Source organism: Rhinatrema bivittatum, chromosome 5 (assembly GCF_901001135.1).
Source record: "Rhinatrema bivittatum chromosome 5, aRhiBiv1.1, whole genome shotgun sequence".
NCBI lineage: Eukaryota > Metazoa > Chordata > Amphibia > Gymnophiona > Rhinatrematidae > Rhinatrema > Rhinatrema bivittatum.
Window position 1 is genome coordinate 104,986,388 of NC_042619.1, and position 23,041 is coordinate 105,009,428.

The following is a 23,041-nucleotide window of genomic DNA, read 5'->3' on the forward strand; positions in this document are numbered from 1 at the left end:
GTTGTCATTTGATTCTCATATTTCTAACGGGGACCTAGATTTATCAAATTGCTATAATGCACAGAGAAAAGGTGTAGTTATTTCTGGCATTAAAACCTGCATTGCTGTATATTTCTCTATCATACACCATGTTAACCAACCCTCATTTCCATTTACTCCGCCCAAACTCCTCCCACTCGAATACAAATTTTAATTTTGCATACGCATTTTGCGATGCAGTATTTATCGAGCGCGTTACAGCATTATCACGGATGTTAGGGCCCTAATGCACTGTTCTGATCAGCATGCTAAGTGTATGGAATATAAAAGCTGGAAATAAATAAATCTGCTTCCTGAATGAGGCTAGCGTGCTGCAGTGATGCAATGCCATGCTTATTAAAAAATGAGCTATGACTTTTGTAAACTTCCTTGTCCCTTGCATCTTTGCTTCCTCTAGAGGTTGCTGCCATGGACTACAGTGCTCTTCTCATCACCTCAGATCTTCTTCTGTCAAGGCAGCTTCTAAGTGTAAATAATTTCTCAGGTCACAGGCTTTAAATGGGCCCCCCCAGTGTAAATGAAAGGCTATCAGTTCATGGTTTTAGTGACAAGAGAAATGATGGTTTCCAGAATTCTGGATTACCCGCTGTGTTTTCATTTACAAAAATATTTTTTTTTCTTTTTTTTTTTAATTGATTTCCAGCTAAATTAACAGTATCAGGCAACATATATTTAAATCTTGTTCACACTTTCCAAACAACTCCCCACTTTACCACCCACAAGCAGTAACCATTCCATTTTCATTTGAACGCTGCACACTCTCCCATGCCTTAACTTATCATCCATTTCCATATAGCTTACATTCCTAATACAATTACAACTATTGCTGCTGTTACTGATGTGCGTACTAGTGCAAATACATTTACACTTCCATTTACAATTACAACTTCCCCTCATTCCTCTCTCCCACCCCTCCTGCCCCTCATATTCCCATAATTAACCAATCTCATCTCAGAACCATAGATAGAGTAAATGTATCAATATATGTATAAAAAAAGAATGAGATTAAGAATGTAGATATAAATTTTAAAAAAAATAAGAATCGAAAAAGAGAGTAGCTTCATGCATGTCATAATTAACCATTTTTATCTCCATGGGAGAAATCCAAATTACCCCAATTAAAAAAAATGTATAACACAAATAGCTTAGCCTGTAAAAGAGTGTTCTTTACATTTCAATAAATCACCAAAGCGGATCATGTTGGTGCCAATGCATGTGCCTTTTTGAATGCATGCATTAAATTGTACTTAACGCCATTTTTCTATAACTTCAATAGTAAAGAAGATAAATTAAATACACATCAACTGCACCAGGGAAAGATACAAGAATGTTTTTAATAAAGGGCATAAAGTCCAATTAACAACTCCTGTATCATGGATATGATTTCTTTTTAGGATGACAATAATCAATAAACTTATAGTAGGGAAGAAACTCTTGTCTATACTTTTGCCTATATTGATTCCATAACATCAGATATAGGAAGGGTAGCCAATTCTGGTCCTAGAGAGCCACAAATGGGCCTGGTTTCGAGGATATCCATAATGAATATTCATGAGATGGATTTGCATATAATAGAGGCAGTGCATGCAGATCTATCGTTATGAATTCACCTGCAATGCAGCCTCATCGTACCCTGACTAACGCCTCCCTGCCAGCAGAGGTCTCCTTGGAGCTCCATTCCTTGCTATCCATGTCAGCTCCTCACAGCTCATCAGACTCAGTCCTTATATCTACACTTCAGCCATGCCCAGCTCCTCCTCCTTGTCTGAACCACACTCAAGCCTCAGCCCTATATAACCCTGTCTGTTCCCTGCTTCGATGCCTTCGCATCAAGTCAGCCTTTGCTCTTTGCCTTGGCTCCTTGCCTTACCTTGTGGCTTCCAGGTCTTCTCGATCTTTGCTTTACCTTGCAGTCTCTGGGCCTTCTCGCTCCTTGCCATGCATCCTCTGGGCCTTCTCACTACTTGCCTTGCTTTGCAGCCTCCTGGCCTTCTCGCTCTTTGCCTTGCCTTAGTGGCCTTTGGGCCTTCTGACCTTTGCCTTGTATTGTAGCCTTGAGCCTTCTGACCCTTGCCTTATGCCCTTTATACCTTCTCGCCTCTTGCCCTGCTCTCTGACTTGTCTAGGCCTTACTCTGCACTATGGCCTATCGAGTCCTTTCCTCTCTAGCTAGCCTTTGGATCTCTGTGTTCAGTGTTCCTTGTTTGTATGTCCCGTCCTTGTCTTGCCCTGCCTTTGCCTGCCCTCAAGCCTCAGTTCCAGTCCTTGCCTGCCCTCAAGCCTCAGTTCCAGTCCTTGCCTGCACTCTGTTCTGGTATCATCGCCTGCTCTTGGCAGCATTCACCAAGATATACTGGTGCCACAGCTGAGCCCTTCTGGCCTCCAGATCCCAAGGGCTCAATCTGCATGGGAGGGTGCTAGCTAGGTGGAAGGCTGGCCCTAGTCCTGACCTGTCATCTCATAGCACTCCCTGGATGGTGTTCCCTCAGTCCAGACCATCCAATCCTAACATCCATCTCATAAATATTCATTGTAGATATCCTGAAAACCTGGCCTGTTTGTGGATCTCAAGGATTGGATTAAACAATTGGAGCTTAAAAAGCTTGTTTACAAAATGAATTAAAAAAAAAAAACAACCTCCTTGCTTCTCAGTAGACTATTGAACATAAGATTGTCATACTGATACAGACCAAAGAAATAATTGCATACCTTACAGATGAAAATCTTATCTATCATTATCTCCTGAAATCAGTCACTCCTTACAGAGAAGTTTCACACAATAAGCTGTAAAGTAAGGTGAAGAGATTTCTATGTGATAGTGCTACTGCAGTGGCATGTATAATTAAGCAGGGTGGAGCCTACAGTTGAGGGATATATGAGGACAGAAATAATTATTTTTTAAACTTTATATTGAGTGAAGTAAAAAATTTATAGGCCAATTTCTAAAGCCAAAATGTTCTCAATTCACTCAAGCAGGAGCTCCTTTAGGGCTTATCAGTTCTAATCATAATTTGCAAAATACAAATATGATACAGTTTTTCTGCAGAAGCAAATGGAAGACTATCTTTCTTATAGCCATCACATCAGCTAGAAGGGTTAGTGAGTTACAAGCACTTGTCACGTATGAACCTTATACAAAGTTTCTCCATGACAGAGTGGTTCTCCGAACACACCCAAAATTCCTTCCTAAGGTAGTTACAGAGTTCCACTTAAATCAATCCATAGTTCTACCCACATTCTTTCCAAGACCTCATTCTCACCAGGGGGAAAGAGCTTTGCACACTTTGGACTGCAAACGTGCATTATCTTTTTATCTGAATCGCACTACGTCCCTCAGAAAATCCAATCAGCGTTTTGTATCTTATGATCCAAATAAGCCAGGTAAAGCATTGGAAAGCATACTCTATCCAATTGGTTAGCAGATTGCATACAGTTTTGCTATGAAAAAGCAGGCCTTCCTCTCCAAGGGCAAGTAAAGGCGCATTCAGTAAGAGCAATGTCAACTTCAGTAGCACATTTTCGTTCAGTGCTAATCATTGACATCTGTAAAGCAGCAACATGGAGTTCTCTTCACACCTTTGCTGCTCATTACTGTTTGGACAAGGAAGGACGACAAGATTCAGCCTATGGACAATCTGTCTTAAGGAACTTGTTTCCAGTTTAATCCCAACTCCTTCTACAACCAACCTGCGGTGATCTTCGGCTGCATCATTTCCTCAAAAACGCATTACTGCTACCTGCATAGACAATGACTCAGCCTCTAGCTTGCTAATCACCCATATGTGAGGACTAGCATCCTGCTTGTCCTGGGATAAAGCAAAATTGCTTACCTTGTAATAGGTGTTATCCCAGGACAGCAGGATGTAGTCCTCACAGAACCCACCCGCCACCCTGCAGAGTTGGGCCTCAGACTTTTATTATTTTACTTTGCTAACGCTTATTGCTACATACCAGACTGAAGTGAGACCCCTGTGGCAGGGAATATCATGGCATGCTGGGCATGCTCAGTAGCCCCAGGCTGCCAGTTAAAAGCTTCTAGAAACTTTGCCAGAAGTTTTCCCGCATTAGGGCTCCGTGAATGACATCACCCATATGTGAGGACTACATCCTGCTGTCCTGGGATAACACCTATTACAAGGTAAGCAATTTTGCTTTAGCAATCAAAAGATGTTTATCCGGAGGCAACAGCAATATTTCAGTAAAATAGTTTTTCAACTGTTCCCTAGGTGAGATTAGTTTACATCTAGGGAAGTTGACCAACCTCAAATTCAAGTAATGACTGAATTCTCCAGGTTTCCACCTTCCTAGATAGCATCTAGAATATTTTTTCATGTAAAATATTTGTAGTTTTTGCTGTACCATTCAGCAAAATTGTGATTTTCCATTTGGAAATTGCAATATTTCTTTTGAAATTTTGTACATTTAATATGAATAAACAAAACTGTATTATCAAATATAGCAAATGTGGTCTACAACAGACATCCTATGAATAGATGGAACTCCAGTAGCCTACCTCTGAAAAGTTGTTGTTTTTTTTTTGGTACTAAATAGTCTATATAAAGAATAATGCACAAATAAAGAATAACGCACAAATAGTCTATATAAAGAATAACGCACAAATATTTCTACGTTAAATTAAATAGTTAAACTGTATTTATAATATTTATTTATTACTATGTTAAACTATAATATTTATTTATTACTATGTTAAATTAACATACAGCTATATTGTTCCATCTGTTCTACGGTTCTATGTAAAGCCCCTCTCTCTGTGGGGCAGTTTATCATTTTATGTAAACCGGAGTGATTTGTAGTTCTTACAAGAATTTCGGTATATAAAAATTGAAAATAAATAAAATAAATAAATAAATAAAATCAATCTTTACTAAGCACTTCTTGTTAAATCTATATACTCCACTGAAGGTTCACATTGTCTCATGTTTTTAAAGATTAGTTAAAACCTTTTATATTTAGGTAAGTGTGTACATACCTTACTTAACAATATGGTGTTAATCTTATACTTATAATATGATCGGTTCTGTTTTTAGAAATTAATGAATGGTCCATTTATTAACTGTTAGTTTCCAGATGCATAAATTCTTTCATTCATGATTATACAAGCTTTAAGGGACTTTTTTAATACTGAAAATTAAATTATATGTATTTCAAAATGTAAACATGCATGGGTAAATTTTCAAATCCTTCCTATAAATGAGCGGACTGGGAGGGACATCCATAAACCCCTACCTATTCTTCCTCTCTTTTCCCCTCTCCTCCCAACCCCTAAACCAAAAAACCATACCTATCTACCCTAAATGTTATGTTTTACAACTACCTGCTCCTCCGAGCAGAAGTAAATTGTGTGCCGGCCAGCTGTCGGCACATGCTTCACCGGGACAGTTCCTAATTGCGCTGTCCCAGTCAGCCACAACTTTGCTCCCACCCAGACCACATCCCCTGTCCTACCCTTTTTGAAAGCCCAGCACTTCTACGCATATCGGGAAATATGCGCGTGGCCAGGCCGCTTGAAAATGCGCTCGGTGCGTGTGCAGCCAAGCCACTATCGTATTTCCTGGGATTTGCATGTGCTAGGCTTTTAAAATTGGCCACAGTATATTTAGTTTGTGAAAGTTGTAAACTGTGAAATTAAACTATGTAAATGATATTGCCTTTGGCAATATTGTTTGTGTCTTTTGCAGGCAGAATATTGGTCAATCTAAAAAATGCACGCTGTATTAAAGCGGTTAGATTCTGAAGGAAAACACAGAAGCCACTGATTTATGTGCGTATTTTTTATAATGTTGATCCTTTTAAACACTTTAACAAAAGCATAAAATGCTTTTCATATTTTAGTAAAAGAGTTATGTCAAAATCAATGCACCTTTCCTGCCAATGACTCAGAAATAAAAAGTGGGGGCCAGTATAATATTGGGCTGCCTTTTCACTAAAAGTGTATGCTGCTATAAGATATTTTCTTTGCTGTAAAATAAGCACAGTTTTAAGAAAAGAGTTGTTCTGCCTGTAGAAAAATATCTTACTTGCCACAGGCGTGAAACACAAAATCTATACAGGAGATGTCGTGTAGCTAAACAAGAGAATGAAGATTACTTATTACCACAAAGCATATTTCATAAAACATACCAATGCTGGGTCAAACCAGGGTCCATCAAGCCCAGCATCCTGTTTCCAACAGAGGCCAAACCAGGCCATAAGAACCTGGCAATTACCCAAACACTAAGAAGATCCCATGCTACTGATACAATTAATAGCAGTGGCTATTCCCTAAGTCAACTTGATTAATAGCAGTTAATGGACTTCTCCTCCAAGAACTTATCCAAACCTTTTTTGAACCCAGCTACACTAATTGCACTAACCACATCCTCTGGCAACAAATTCCAGAGCTTTATTGTGCATTGAGTGAAAAAGAATTTTCTCCGATTAGTCTTAAATGTGCTACTTGGTAACTTCATGGAATGCCCCCTAGTCCTTCTATTATTTGAAAGTGTAAATAACCGAGTCACATCTACTCGTTCAAGACCTCTCATGATCTTAAGACCTCTATCATATCCCCCCTCAGCCGTCTCTTCTCCAAGCTGAACAGCCCTAACCTCTTCTGCCTTTCCTCGTAGGGGAGCTGTTCCATCCCCTTTATCATTTTGGTTGCCCTTCTCTGTACTTCTCCATCGCAACTATATCTTTTTTGAGATGTGGTGACCAGAATTGTACACAGTATTCAAGGTGCAGTCTCACCATGGAGCGATATAGAGGCACTATGACATTTTCTATTTTATTAACCATTCCCTTCCTAATAATTCCTAACATTCTGTTTGCTTTTTTGACTGCTGCAGCACACGAGACGACGATTTTAAAGTATTATCCACTATGATGCCTAGATCTTTTCATGGGTGGTAGGTCCTAATATGGAATCTAACATCGTGTAAGTACAGCAAGGGTTATTTTTCCTTATATGCAACACCTTGCACTTGTCCACATTAAATTTCATCTGCCATTCAGATGCCCAATCTTCCAGTCTTGCAAGGTTCTTCTGTAATGTATCACAGTCTGCTTGTGATTTAACTACTCTGAATAATTTTGTATCATCCACAAATTTGATAACCTCACTCGTCGTATTACTTCCAGATCATTTATATATATATATTGAAAAAGCACCGGTCCAAGTACAGATCCTGAGGCACTCCACTGTTTTACGCCTTTTCCACTGAGAAAATTGATCATTTAATCCTACTCTCTGTTTCCTGTCTTTTAAAAACCAGTTTGTAATCCATGAAAGGGACATCTCCTCATATCCCATGACACTTTAGTTTTCGTAGAAACCTCTCATGAGGGACTTTGTCAAACGCCTTCTGAAAATCCAAATACACTATATCTACTGGTTCCCTTATCCACATGTTTATACAACCCTTCAAAAAAATGAAGCAGATTTGTTAGGCAAGACTTCCCTTGGGGTAAATCCATGTTGACTGGGTTCCCATTAAAACCATGTTCTTTCTATATGCTCTATGATTTTGATCTTTAGAATAGTTTCCCACTATTTTTCCCGGCACTGAAGTCAGGCTCACTGTCTATAATTACCCGGATCGCTCCTGGAGCCTTTTTAAATATTGGGGGTTACATTGGCCACCCTCCAGTCTTCCTTTCCATTTATTAACAGAAAAGAAGCCAGAAGCTGCAGGGGTTTGTGGTGAGTGACCTTTATCCTTCTTGTGAAGAATAGATCACTTGTGACCATGGGCAAGTCACTTTACCCTCCATTACCTCAAGTACAAAACTTAAGATTGGGCAAACCCTTCTTCCACGTGACCTTTTGCTTTTCTGATTCTTTCTTAGTCTCCCTCTTTTGGTATCTTTATACTTCAGGAATGCTGATCTTTTTGCCTATAATTTTTTCAGTCACCTCCTTTGAGAACCAAATTGATTTCTTTTTCCTTGAACTTTTGTTGCCTTTGTAATAGCTCTTTTTAATTTAGCCCACTGTTATTCCACTTCACTCATTTTCTCTCAGTCTTCTAGTTCTTCCTCAGGTACATCCCCATTTTGTCAAAGTCCGATTATTTAATATTCTAAGTTCAGGTCTTGTTGTGACTTCTTGTATCTTATTCACATATCAAACCATACCGCCTGATGATCACGTGTACTCAGATGGGCACCTGTCCGAACATTGTAGTCATTATCGCCATTTGTGAGCACTAGGTCCAGGATTACACTGTTCTATGTGGGATCCATTACCATTTGTTTGAGCATACTCCTTGGAGTGAATCCACTCTCTCTCTCTACTTCTCGTAGATTCCACAGAATGGATACTCCAGTCTACATCGGCAGATTAAAATCTCCAATGAGCAACACTTCTCCCTTCCTTCCCATCTCTTCGATGTCTTCGATCAGATCTCTGTCCAGCTGTTCTGTCTGAATTGGAGGCCTATAGACCATACCGATGTAAATGAAGCATCATCATATTTTTTTAGGCTAGCCCATAAAGCTTCTTCCCTATCCCACATCCCTTGCATTTCAATTGCTTGGTTGTCGCTTCTGACATAAAGTGCTACTCCTCCTCCCTTTCCTGACCTCTCTGTCTTTCCTTAATAAGTTATAGCCTGGGATGGCTATATCCCAATCATGTGACTCCGTAAACCATGTTTCTGTAACAGTAACAATGTCCAGATCCGCTTCCATCTTTAGAGCCTGCAGGTCTGGGATTAAACAGTTGATATTAGCTACTATAAATTTAACTTACATGGAGTTATAGGGATCTTGTAGGATCCTCTGTATACTTAAGTGAGGTTATTTTTTTTTAAATATAAATATTCTCTTTTAGCACTGCTAACAATCAGTATCAAACTCCACACTTCCTGCCCTTCAGTTCTGCTGTCTGAGGAATGCCCTCAAAGGTACACCAACAATGCAAATATACAAACAGTAAGGCAGTATATATTATACTTAGCTTGGAGTCCTTCTGGACAGGAAATAACTAGAAAGACTGGCACTTTCCCCTGCTATTCAGAGGACTGTCTGCCATTGATTAGGATCAGCCCCACTCCCAGACAAGCTGCCTACTGTTAGTTGAGGAGTTTAATTTTTTCTTCTTTTCCACTACTAACAATCAATATCAATACTCCACACTTCCTGCCCTTCAGTCCTGCAGTCTGAGCAATGCTCTCAAGACACACCAATATGCAAATATACAAACATTTTGGCTATATTTCACAGATTTAAGGAGGTGATATAATATAATTAGCTTGGAACCCTTCTGGACAGGAAATAATCAAAAAAGAGACTGGCCTAACCAGAAAAAGACAGCTTGGTAGTCCTGTATGCAGGTCATTGGGCAACAGCCTCTCCCATTTGATGTAACTATGAAAGAAGAGATTATTTGGCAAGGGACGGTTATTAGGGAAGAAAACTTATGGACATCAGCTTCGTGATACAGCTAACACTAAGGATAAAGTTGCATGGTTAAAGGTAAATCTCCAAAGCAGGGATAGTCCTCAAATTGAAGGAAAAAAGGAGCCTCATAGATACTGGCACAACCCAGGAATGAGTCTACAGATATTTTCTCATTCTGTTCCCTTTGTTCAGAAAAATGGATATGAGGAGTGTTTGGCCTTATAGAGGAGGAGAGACTAACAATCCTTGTGGGCATCCTGCTGAGAGTAAAGAAGGAACAGAAGCCAAAGGCCTCTCACACTGTGGAATAAAAGAGCACACTGTTTAGGACTGCTCCTGGAGAGAGGACAAGGAGTGGGAATACGAATGTGTACCCATAAATGGGCACCCACTTTTCAAAGCTCCAAGTTGCAACTTTGTGGATATTTCTCTTTCAGGACTGTGAACCAAATGGAACTGGATGAAGTTCCCACCTAAGCTCAATAATGAGGACCTGCTCCAAAAAGAGAACATCACCATAAGAAGGAGACACTTGCCTGTATATATGGGGACAAATAGAAGTATCCAACCAGTCAGGTCTTGCTGATAACCCTGACAGGACAAACCATTATTGAAACAGGAGTCCTTCCCAAGCGCCCATACACATTCATTCATGGACACGATTACCTCCAGTATGCAACCCTTTGCGGCCATCTCATTGGGTAGCCAGGGCAGACCACCTTGGAGGTGGGACATTCTTGAGGAGCATGGAATTAGCCCTGGCATGGCTGGACACTTGACCTGACAAGGCCAAGCTGAAGGGGGAAGGTATATGAGGAGTGTATAACTCACTCAGAACACCTTAAAAGACTGGCCATAGCTAACTGGCCCAATCCTCCAGTGTCATCAAAGCAAAGCATTCTGGACCAGGGAGAATCTTTGCAGCCTTGGAGAAGAAGGCAGGGCCCAGAAGGCTAGGGAAGCCCCAGGTAGAAAGCAGGAAACCAGCCTATGCAAGCACTGCATATATTTCATTGTTGTGAGACTGCTGAGGTAAGCAGCCTCTATGCTGTATTTGGGTTGTGCTTATAAAATAATTTATTTGTATGGAACCCGCTGGAGTTTGACTTCCTTTTTGTACTCACTGATTGTTTCCAACTTGTGGGCTGATCCCAAGGACCACAATTTATACAGGGTCTTGGTGAGGTCTCACCTGGAGTATTGTGTTCAGTTTTTGAAGACTGTAACTCCAAAAGGGTAAAGAGAGGATGGAGGCAGTTCAGAGAAGGGCAACCAAAATAGTTTGGGATTTGTATTGGAAGACCTATAAGGAGAGGCTGAAGGATCTAAATATGTATACCCAGGAAGAAAGGAGATGCAGGAGGGATGATACAGATACCTGAAAGGCTTTAATGATGCACAGACATCAAATCTTTTCCATTTGAAAGAAAACTGTAGAACTAGGGTCACAATATGAAGCACCAAGAGGGTTGAGGGTTGACGAAGAACCAACATGAGAAAATATTTCTTCAGAGAGAGTGGTGGATTCCTGGAATGTTCTCTCAGAAGATATGATGAAGACGAGAACAATAATGGAATTCAAAAGGGCATGGGATAAGCACAGTGAATCCCATGGCTGAAGGATAGAAATGAAACAATGGGGTTAATCTATATTACATTTAGGAGTAGCACTTCTGCATGGGAATAAAATACATGGAGTGGCAGTTACTACCAAAAGCAACTTGCTGGGCAGATGATAGAAATTGTATCTTTATCTGCTGTCATTTACTATGTGTTACTCTGTTAGTCTGTACCTGAAGACTGGAGGGTGGCCACTGTAACCCGGTATTTGAATAGGGTTCTAGGGATGGTCCAGAACCCTATAGACCAGTGATCCTGACTTCAATGCCAGGAAAAATGGTAGAAACTATTCTAAAGGACAAAACCACAGAGCATATAGATAGACATGATTTAATGGGATTCTGTCAGGATGGATTTACCCAAGGGAAGTCTTGCCTCTCCAATCTGCCTCATTTTGTTTTGAAGGGGGTTAATAAACATATGACTAAAAGTGAGCAGGTAGATTTAGTGTATTTAGATTTTCAGAAGACGTTTGACAAAGTCCCACTATCTCCTAAGAGATAGGAGGCAATGTGGATTTTGTGGATTGCAGACTAGTTAAATAAAAAAAAAAAATAAAAAAAAGTAACATAGTAAAGACAGCAGATAAAGACCAAATGGTCTATTCAGTCTGCCCAGCAAGCTGCTCATGGTAGTAACTGCCATTCTGTGCAGGTTACTCCCATGCCTTCTGCTAAGGCTAGTGACTGCCATTCTGTGCAGGATTACCCCCATGCCTTCGATTAAGGATAGTAACTGCTGTTCCATGCCGGTTGTCCCTATGCCTTCTGTTAAAGGTAGTACCTGCGATGCTGTACAGGTTACCCCCATGACATTAGCAGGTAGCACATTTAAAACAAATCTTTTCATTTAATGCACAATTAAATTCTGGAATTCCATGTGGTTAAGTCATTTAGTATAGCTTGGTTTAAGAAAAGATTGGATAAGTTCCTGGAGGAGGAAGTCCATAAACCTGCTATTAATCAGTTTGACTTACGGAATAGCCACTAATTTACCAACATTAGTAGCATGGGATTTATGTACTGTTGGGGGTCTAAATAAATACTTGTAACCTGGATTGGACACTGTTGGAAACAGGATGCTGGGCTTGATAGATGCGTGGTCCATCAAGTTTTAATGTTCTTATGACCGGTGCTGTTTAATACATTTATAAATGATCTGGAAAAGGGAACAAGTGAGTTGTTAAATCCCAATGGATTTTGAGATATTGCAGGAGGACCTTATGAGAATGGCATCCAGATGACATATGGACAAGTTCAAAGTGATTCATGTAGGGAAAAGTAATTGAAATTATAATTATACAGTGTTAGGCTCCATACTAGGAGTCACCACGAGGGAAAAGGATCTAGGTGTCTTTATTGATAATACCTTGAAATCCTTTGCTCAGTGTGTAGGGGAGGTTAAAAAAACAAACAGAATATTAGGAATTATTGGGGAAAGTATAGAGAGTAAAACAGAGAATGTCATAAAACCTCTGTATTACTTCATCTAGAGTAATGTGTGTAATTCTTGTTTCCCACATCTCAAAAATGATATAGCAGAACAGGAAAAGGTTCAAAGCAGGGCAACCAAAATGATAAACGAAATGGAACAATTCCCCATGAGGAAAGGCTGAAGAGCTTAAGACTCTTCAGCTTGGAGAAGAGAGAGCTGAGGGGAGCTATGATAGAGATCTATAAAATCATGAGTAGAATGAAACATGTAAGTGCGAATCAGTTGCTTGTTCTTTCAAAAAATAAAAAGACTAGGGGAAACTACATGAACTTACTAAGAAGCATATTTAAAGCAAATCTGAGAAAGACTTTTTCACTCAATGCACAATTAAGCTCTGGAATTAATTGATGGAAGATGTGGTAAAGTCAGTTAATGTAGGTGGGTGTAAAAAAGGGTTTGAACAAGTTCCTGGAGGAAAACTCCATAAACAGGTATAACCAGATAGATTTGGGAAAGCCACTACTTATCCCTGGGCATAAACATGGAATTTATGTACTATTTGGGATCATGCCAGGTCCTTGTGACTTGGGTTGGCCACTGTTGGAAACAGAATACTTGACTTGATGAACTTTGGTCTGACATAGTATGGCAGTTCTAATGTTCCTATGCTCTCGTTCCCTTCTCCACACTGTTTTCCCCTTTCATCCCAATGCTTCCCCTACACTCATGCTCTCATATCTGCCTACCTACTTACTTCCCCTGACTCAAGAAGCAGTACAGTTGACAGCTGGAGCAGAGATTTCTGAGTAGGCAGTGGAAGGGGCAGCATGTACATCGCTGCTGGCTAGTTCATGCCTTGGGTTATGATTGTGCCAAGGGATCCCTGTCAACCCTTCTTCTAATGGGTTCTATTGCGTTCGGTGGTTCAAGGGCTAACCCCGCGAGCTATCGCTCTTATCTCTCAATCAGGCCCTTGTTTGCCTTAGACGCCACCACTGTTACCCTCCAATGCGGCAGAATGCCACCAACCTGAACAGCCAGGCCTCTTCAGATGCCATCTGCATGAGCAGTTGATACTGCCAGCCCTAGCACCGTACATCTTCCTAGGTGCACGTCTCTTCTTTTGATTTAAAGGGACTGTGATGGGAATCCTCCCTGTGGCCCTTATTGATGACACCAGCCTTAGGCCCTATAAGAGGGCAGCATTAGAGACACAATTCACCTCAGCAACAGGTCTCTCTACTATTGAAATAGAGTGAGTTGCTACAGTATCCTTGTTCTTCAGTTCCAGCATCATCTTCTGTGTTCTTTAGTTCCACGGTTCTTTGTCTTGTTCTTCTGCTGCAGTGGTTGTCGTCCTTGTACTTCAGTTCTTGTGGTCAGTTCTTCAGTGGCACTTGTCTCTGTCTCCAATTCTTATGGTCAGTCTCCAATTCATCTTCGTCTGCCTGCCTATTTTGCTCCTTGCCTTCCTGCCTTGCTTACCTGTCCCACATGCCCTGTAGGCATATACCCAGTGTTTGACCATTGCCTGACTCCTGGATCTTCTTGCTTGCCACCTGCCTCCGACCACTGCCCTGACCTCTTAGATCTCTCTGATCGCTGTCTGCCACTGATCCCGACCTGTCTCTGAACCCTGCTACGTTGAAGAATCCTAGCCGTCCTCAGTGGCCCCCTCCTAAGACCTGCCAGCCCCAGCACCCAAAGATTCAACCTGAGGGGAACGAGGACTGGTAAAGACCAAGCTCCAGTTGGGCCTCTGCCTTGCTTGAACCTGTTAGCCAATGGTAGGGACCTGCAGGGCTCCTCCCTGCAGGTTGCTTCAACCCCATTTTGGCCTTAGGGTTCATGCCCCGAAATGATTCCTTTGGGTCTTTGAATTAGGGAGCTTGGTGAATCCCCACACAAGCCATGCATCTCGAGAGAACTGATATGATAGAGCAGAGGTCTTAAACCTGATCTCGGGGACCCCCCAGCCATCCAAGCTTTCAGGATATCCACAGTGAATAATATATGAGATAAAATTTCATGCTGTGGAGGCGAGTGCTTGCTAATTGATCTCATGCATATTCCTTGTGAGTATTCTGAAACCTGACTGGCTGGGGGTCCTCCCAGGACAGGTTTGTGTACCACTGTAATAGTGGGCTATAAATTCATAAATGGGTTGGAATACATAAATAGGGAAGTTATTTACCATTTCAGATAATACTAGGAGTAGGAAGTACTCCATGAAAGTAGCAGGTAGCAGATTTAAAACAAATTTGAATAAGTATTATTTCATTTGGCACAAGCTGTGGAATTTGTTCCTAGATGATGTGGGCAGGCAACTTGCATTGCTGAGTTTAAAAGGATTTTGGATAAGTTCCTAGAGGAAAATTCCATAAACAATTATTTGCTAGTTGGATTTGGGGAAACTCATGCCTTTCCCTGAGAGTAAGCAACAAGGAACAGAATCTGCTTTTTGGAATTTGCCTGGTAGTTCCTAATTATCTGGATTGGCATCTGAACCTGTTGGACCTTTGGTCTGACCCAGCATAGCACATCTTATATTCTCTTCTGAGCAGCTCTATTCCTATTCTTATATTTCTGCTTTGTATGCCTGAAACTAATTCCCCCCCCCCTGTGATGTCGGTGTCAGAGATAGATGGGAAAAGTGAAACCAAGAGCACTTTTTATTTTATAAATTATGCCAAAAAATCATGAGGGTACTGCAGGTGTTTGAATATTGAATGATTTGTTTAAGGGAACAGTCTACTTTTTCAGCTGAGTTGCCAATACTTTACCCTAATGGGCATCTCAACCATCATTCACTGGTGGAGAAAAAAATTCCATAGAATAAGAAAAGACATTTTGTAATGTTTTCATTTATGCTAGTCCCCCATGGCAGGATTTTTTCATGATTTGTAACTTGCTAAAGGATTGCAAATGTTTGAGTATAAGTAGGTATTTTATATTTGTCTTAGTGTTGGTTTTTTACCCATTATATCCTATTTATCCAGACCACATATCTAATAGAGAAGATATTTAGGAGGTCTGTTTACTAAAGCACATTAGCTTCTTAATGCATGTTAAATACCTGAGTTTTGAAATTAATGTACATTCATGGTATCATAGGATATGTTTTATCATTAAGCCAAAAACTTGACAAAATCTGCAAAAATACCAATAAGCTATGTCACAAACAAATTCCTTCAAAACAACTCATTAATATTAAATACAATATTTAGTAAACTATTTCACACACATGATTAACATTAACCTGCAGTGTAGTGCGAAAAGTTCATTATACTTCAAGTGTTGTAGTTAACTTTTTCCTAGGGCACCTGCTAATGTCCCAACTCCAATCTCTCAGATGAAGAAAGGGCCTATCGTGGCCCCCTTCCCCACCAATATCAGTGAAGGGGTGCTGAGTACTGATGGTGGACTTCCTCATTCCTTCCCATTATCACAAAAGAGGCTCTGAGATCTGATGTTGGCCTTCCATACTCCCCTCAAAGATAATATAAGGGGCTTTGAGCTCCAATGGTTCCCTTCCTCGCATGATGGAAGAGACTCTAAAGATCGCCTACCCACTGCCAAACCTCCCCTCTAGATCTTCCAATTCTCCTCTTGTCTCATCCATTGGTTGTTGAAAAGGTCTTAGGAGCTTGAAAGATCTCCATTCACTTCTGCCTCGCTCAATGAAATGAGGAAAATGGTGCCTGCCTGCTTTATGCTGTCCATTGCTTTGCAATGGCAAATTTAATTTAATAAACCAATTTTCTGTAAAATCAAGTGTACAGTAAAGCAATAGATAATATATGAAAAATTTACAATAAAACATCAAAAATACATTTAAAACAAAACATGATATGTAAAAAGAAACCTAAAAACCTACTCTGTGGCAAATAGAAACATTTCATAAAATGAGTAAAACAATATGCCTTAAAAAAAATCTAAAAGACATGATCAAATAACCAAGCTTTAATGAGTTTTCTAAATTTCATGTGCGGGTAGGAGGAGCTCATGATCTCTTATGTAATGGAAAGGAAGGAGAAGAGATTCCTGGAGACATAGGGGTCAACTTTTGAAAATGATTAGGAGTGCTGGACTCAAAACAAATTACAGCACCTGCAGCAAAAAAGAATAAAATCACAGTGGGTTGTGAGTGTGAATGACCAGCTTGAATTTAAGAGGGTAATTTTCAGACAGTTCTTATAGGACTAAAATCTGTGGATACTTATTACCCCACAGACTTCAACTGGAATTTTCAAAGCGAGCTTGTGCACGCGTCTGCTTTGAAAATTCCCAGATTGTCTTGTTATGCATGCAGACATACAAACAGAAAGGTTTACCCTGCTTACAAGCCTTGTAACTTCATGCATGTAGCTATATTTGCATAGTTTCAAAAATTGAAAGTATGCACATTAATCCTTTCTTTGCCCTGACTGGAACAGCTGCGAGTGTGGGTAAAATTACATTTGTATTTTACCTACAGAACCCACTAGTTGATTTTCAATGGACTATTTATGCACATAGCACTGGTAATGCAGACATGAGAGAAGACTCGTGATAAAAACAAATGATTTATATGTACTCAAAGTTCCACTAGTCATTCTAACCCTAACCTCAGCTCATCCCCACCTGTCTATTCCCTTTTACTCCCCACAACCCATCCACACCACAGAGACTCACCCACCCCACCCTAGTCTGTCTCCACCATTTTTTCTTAACTCCCTTTTCTCGCACATTCTCCTGATCTCTTCTTCCCCTTCTCCCCACTTACTCTTTCCCCTTCCCTATTTACTTCCTCTGCACTTTTACAATTCTCCTTACTGCACGGGCATACTTTGACTTTTATGTTTATTGCCTGTACCACTTCCTACACTCCCTTAGCCTTCTGTGCTTCCCATTTCCTCTTGCCCTGCACTTCTCTGTTTCCCTCCCAGTTTCCCTTCTCATCCGTCCATTCCAAAAACTGGTTTCTCCTCTACTCTGCAGGCTTGGTTCATACATCCCTTCACTGTTCTGCTCAGCATGTTAGGTTTCCCCTCATTGGTGGGCACAGCTCACCTTTCAATTTTGTGGTTTTCTCCTCCATAATAAAGTTTGGATACATAGAAACAGGACAGAAGAAAATCATCATATGGTTTATCTAGTGTACGCTTCTCTACAATCCCTACCGCACTTTCAGAAACCCCCCTGTGCTTATTAAATGCTTTCATGACTTAAAATACTGTCCTTGTCTCAGTGCCTCCATTAGGAGGTTGTTCCTTGATGTCCAGCTCTTTCTGCAAAGAAATATTTTCTTAGATCTTTCCTGAGTCTACCCCCTTTCACCCTCATCCCATGACACTTAATTCTAGAGTTTCTTTTCCATTGAAAGAAACCTATTTCCATGCATTGATTCTGTGGAGGTATTTAAATGTCTCTCTATATATCCCTTACCTTGTCTTTCTTCTAAGGTACATATGTTTAGATCTTTTAAGTCCATCCCCATATGCTTTACAATAAAGACTACTGATCATTTTAGTAGTCATCCTCTGGACTGACTACATCTGTTTTTTATCCTTTTTAAGGTACGGGCTACGGAATTTTACACTGCATTCCAAATGAAGTTTCATTAGGGACTTTTACAGGGGCAATATAGCTTCCTTTTTTCTGCTGACCATTCCTTTCCCTTTATATCTAGACATATTTCTGGCTTTTGCCAAAACCTTATCCACCTGTTCCCTGTACATACCCGGATCAGTCCAGGACAGCTGGGTTTTGCCTCCCCACCAGCAGATGGAGACAGAAGATGACTTCGCGGACTCTGTCCTATACCCCTGAGGTGCCACCTAGTGTCTGTCAGTATTTTTCTGTCTCCAGCAGATGGTGGAGGTGCAAAGCCTAGTGTCTCTTGGTGGTGCTAAGTTAGGGGTATTTTGGTCTTCTTAGCTTAGTGCTGCTTTTTGGTTTGTTAGGGATCTTGGTCAGGGTTCCTTTAAATTAAAAAAAAAAAAAGAAAAAAAAAGGAAGTTTTTTGCAGAGGGCAAGTAGTGCAGCATTTAGCCTCCCAGGGGAGGCTAAATGCTGCATCTCGTTCATTGGAGCAGACCTAAACACCACTACTGCCAGAGCGTCCCTCCCAAGGGACCACACAAATACTCTGTCCACCTTGGCCAAAACAGTACAGACTCATCAGACAGCACCAGCTCGTCAGCTACTAACCTTACTGGGACAAATGGCATCCACAGTTCAATTCACCCCAATGGCTCGACTAGCCATGAGGATAACACAATGGACTTTAAAGTCCCAGTGGTCTCAAGCCAACCAACACCTGTCACAGATTGTCCAGGTAACCAGCCAACTTCGTCACTCACTGGCTTGGTGGACACAGGAGTCCAATCTCCTGACAGGACTAACCTTCCAACCACCAAATTTGCAGGTCACGTTGACCACGGATGCCTCCAATCTAGGTTGGGGAGCCCACATCAGCGAATTGCAAACCCAAGGAACATGGACCAAGGCGGAAGCGGACCATCAGATACATTTTCTGGAGCTCCGGTTGATACGGTATGCCCTATTCACATTCCAGGATTGCCTATCTAACAAGGTAATTCTAATTCAAACAGACAACCAGGTAGCGATGTGGTATTTCAACAAGCAAGGGGTAGGAGGCGGCGCAAATCTGGGCCTGGGCTCTCTCACATTCCATGCTGCTGAGAGCAACCTACCTGGTGGGCACAAAGAATGTAATGGCAGACCGTCTCAACTGGACCTTTCATCCCCAGGAATGGTCCCTAGATCCCACTGTAGCAAACAGAATATTCTACCAATGGGGTCATTTCACAACCGCAAAGTAGACCACTTCTATTCTCTGCACCGCAGCCGCAAGACACCACCGATGGATGCCTTTGCCCACTCGTGGACCACGGGTCTGCTATACGCATACCCTCCTATTCCACTCATGAGCAAGACTCTCGTGAAATTACGACAAGACCGGGGCACAATGATCCTCATAGCCCCCTATTGGCCACGACAAGTTTGATTCCTCATTCTATGCGACCTCTCAGTCCAGCAGCCTCTTTGCCTGGGCATGGTGCCAACCCTCATAACACACAATGATGGAGTGTTGCATCATCCGAACCTCCAGTCTCTGTCTCTAACAGCCTGGATGTTGAAAGGTTGATATTACAATCGCTTAACCTTTCTAACGATGTGTCCCAGGTCCTCGAGCTTCACGAAAGCCTTCTACTTGGAAATCTTACCGTTCAAAGTGGAACAAGTTCTCCTTGTGGTGCACACTAAAGGGAGTAGATCCTTTTTCCTGCCCCACAACAAGGCTCCTGGATTACCTCTGGCACCTCTCGGAGTCTGGCCTACAGATTTCCTCCATCCGAGTACACGTAAGTGCCATAGCCGCTTACCATAAAGGGATAGGGGATTCCCCAATTTCAGTGCAGCCCCTTGTAGGGCACTTTATGGAGGCTTACTACAGCCTCCACTGCGTCCCCCAGTTGCGGCATGGGACCTCAATGTTGTGCTAGCAGGGCTCATGCGACCTCCATTTGAGCCCCTACACTCCTGCGAGCTGCGACATCTCAATTGGAAAGTTATTTTTCTAGTGGCTGTAACATCAGCTTGCAGAGTCACCGGTAATGTACCCACCTTATACAAGATTTCTCCACAACTGTTTAGTGCTCCGCACTCACCCTAATTTCTTGCCAAAGGTGGTGTCTGATTTCCACTTAAATGCATAATACTGCCCACCTTTCTTCCGAAGCCTCACTCATACCCACGTGAGCGGGCCCTGCATTCCTTGGACTGTAAGCATGCACTCGCCTTTTATTTAGACCGCAGTGCAGCCCATAGGAAGTCCACCCAACTCTTTGTCTCCTTTGATAAGATCAGGCTGGAAGTTGCGGTGGACAAGCAGACCCTGTGCACCTGGCTGGCGGACTGTATTTCCTTCTGCTATCAGCAAGCATGCCTTCCGCTACAGGGACGCGTGAAAACGCATTCAGTCAGAGCCATGGCAGCGTCAGTGGCGCACCTCCGTTCCGTACCTATTGCCGACATCTGTAGAGCTGCCATTTGGAGCTCTCTCCACACCTTCACAGCTCATTACTGTCTCAACAAGGCTGGCAGGCAAGACTGCATTTTTGGCCAGTCTGTACTGTTTAATTTGTTTCCAGTTTAGTAACCCAACTCTTCCTACCAACAGCCCACTGTGAATTTCAGGCTGCCCTTCATAACAAACTGCACCTCTATTGGTGTGCCTGTTGCACATTGTTGGGTGGTGCTTGGTTGACTCTCTTCGGGCATCCTGTAGCTTGCTATTCACCCATATGTGAGGACTACCATCCTGCTTGTCCTGGGAGAAAACAGAGTTGCTTACCTGTAACAGGTATTCTTCCAGGACAGCAGGATGTTAGTCCTCATGAAACCCACCCGCCACTCCATGGAGTTGGGCTCACCGACGTTTTATTATTTTATTTTTCGCTCGTACATTTTGCTACTAACGAGACTGAAGTGGGACCCCATGTGGCCACAGGGTTAGTGGCATGCTGGGCATGCTCAATGTGCCAGTCAAAGTTCTAGAAACTTTGACAAAAGTGTTACATGACAGGGCTTCATCTGATGATGTCACCTATATGTGAGGACTAACATCCTGCTGTCCTGGGAGAACACCTGTTACAGGTAAGCAACTCTGCTTTCTATAATCTGGCTGTCTCTCCACAGCTCATTATCTGCTCTTACTGTCTCCTAGTCTCACCTCATCCTGCTATTTCCATCTCTCTCCTCACTTCTTCATGCCTTTTACTTCTGCAGCGGGGAGGGGGGGGGGAGGACATTAGATCAGAGCCCCTGCCATAATCCTGAGGGGTGAGGGTGGTCGGTGGGCTGAAGGTAGAATCACCAGGGGTGGGGAAGGGAGAACTTGCTGGAATTACTGCCACTGGTGACATATGTGCATACTTTGACTACAGTACAAACATAATATGGTATTCACATCAAGCTTTACACCCTCTAGTAAATACCGTATGAAATGGTCTGCATTAATGTCTGTTTTTAATTCACTTTTGTAAATAGGGCTCCGAATGAGGTAGGGTTGTAATTGATTATGAGCAAGCTTTTTGGACTTTTTGTCCATAGATTGTGTTGACATTGCTTCTTGTACTTGTACTGCACAGCTCCAGAAGTTGCTTACATTATCAGAGTGATTTTGCATGTCTAAAAAAAATGAGCCTTATGCATAAATAATTAAGGCAGATAATGTGTTCTGGATCATGGAATGAGGCCTTTATACAATCCCTCATTTTACATTTCTTTTCCCTGAAAAGCATTTGTGAAATTCAGGATAGAGAATAAGATATCTGCTTAACCCTCCTTTTTGGTCTCTGAGTGAATCTATATCACAGAATATGTTCTAACCATTTTTAATGTGTATTTGTTTAGATTTTGACGGAGCAGGTGTGTACGCAAGTTGTACATAAGCCACATCCAGAGCCAGATTCTACAGTGAAAATTCAGAATCCAAGTAAGCAAAATATTTTATTTATTTATTTAAAAATGTTTTTATTTTGCTTCTAACTAAAAATTGTGCTAAGCAGATTACATAAAACTAGATCAATACAATCATATATGTCGTATAGAATAAAAATGAAATAATTAAGATTCCTAACTCATATTCACAACATTATAATGTAAAAGCTTGTAGAAACAGAAATGCTTTTAATTGTTTCCTAAAGGTCCTGATATTAATAGCATGTAAAGTTATGGGCAAAGAGTTCCATAAACTAGGCACGATCACTGAAAAGCATCTGGCTCATGTTTCCTGAAATCATGCTGCTTTGACTGTAGGAATTACTAATAACTTTTTATCAGCTAATAGCATTCAAAAGATCAGCTAGATAAGGACCACCCAATTTTAAAACCTTATATATCAAAAGAAAAACCTTAAATTTGATCCAATATTTAACAAGAAGCCAATGAAGCTTCTGAAATAGGGGGTATCTTTTTGTCAGCTAAAAAATCTTCCCATCCTTGCTGTATTTCTACAATTATGTGTATTTTATGTTTTTTGGGTGGGGGAGAGAGAAATGAATGGGCAGGATATGTAACAGGTGTTACACACTGAAAATCTGCCAATGCACTATTAATTATTTAAGCTGCTATCATAATCAGGCCTTCTTGCTCAGTGGGCAGTTTCAATCCTGGCATAAAGGATGGAAACCAATTCAGAGTGGCTGGACTTCAGGCTTGGAAACTTTTTTCCCTTTAACAGCTTTTGGTTTCTCCACTTTTCTTTTTTATTAATGACATCATCAAACACTCGAGAAAGGCGTTTCAATTGGCAGATGCCCAAAGAGACACCTTCTAAGTCCCTGTCAAACTGCTTCATGCTGTTGATGGTAGCAGGTGGTGAATAGAGGCTCTTCATGCTGCTGTTCTCACAGATCTCCTGAGACTAAGGTCATCTTTACCTACCCAGCGAGAGACAGGCTTCCAATCTTTATCTTCAGAATGCTTCAAATCTTTGCCATATCCTGACTTATGGGAATATTGTTTATTAGATTTG

At 41.3% G+C, this 23,041-nt stretch overlaps 1 protein-coding gene across 4 annotated transcripts in view; it reads left to right on the forward strand.

Annotated features, from left to right (window-relative positions):
• Window positions 1-23,041, forward strand: part of NBEA (neurobeachin) — a 2,460,099-nt gene that overhangs the window by 479,286 nt on the left and 1,957,772 nt on the right. For all 4 annotated transcript variants that reach the window (XM_029602688.1, XM_029602690.1, XM_029602689.1 and 1 more), the window contains one exon: window positions 21,919-22,000. In XM_029602688.1, the coding sequence (XP_029458548.1) occupies window positions 21,919-22,000 (82 nt within the window). The remainder of the gene's footprint in view (window positions 1-21,918; window positions 22,001-23,041) is intronic.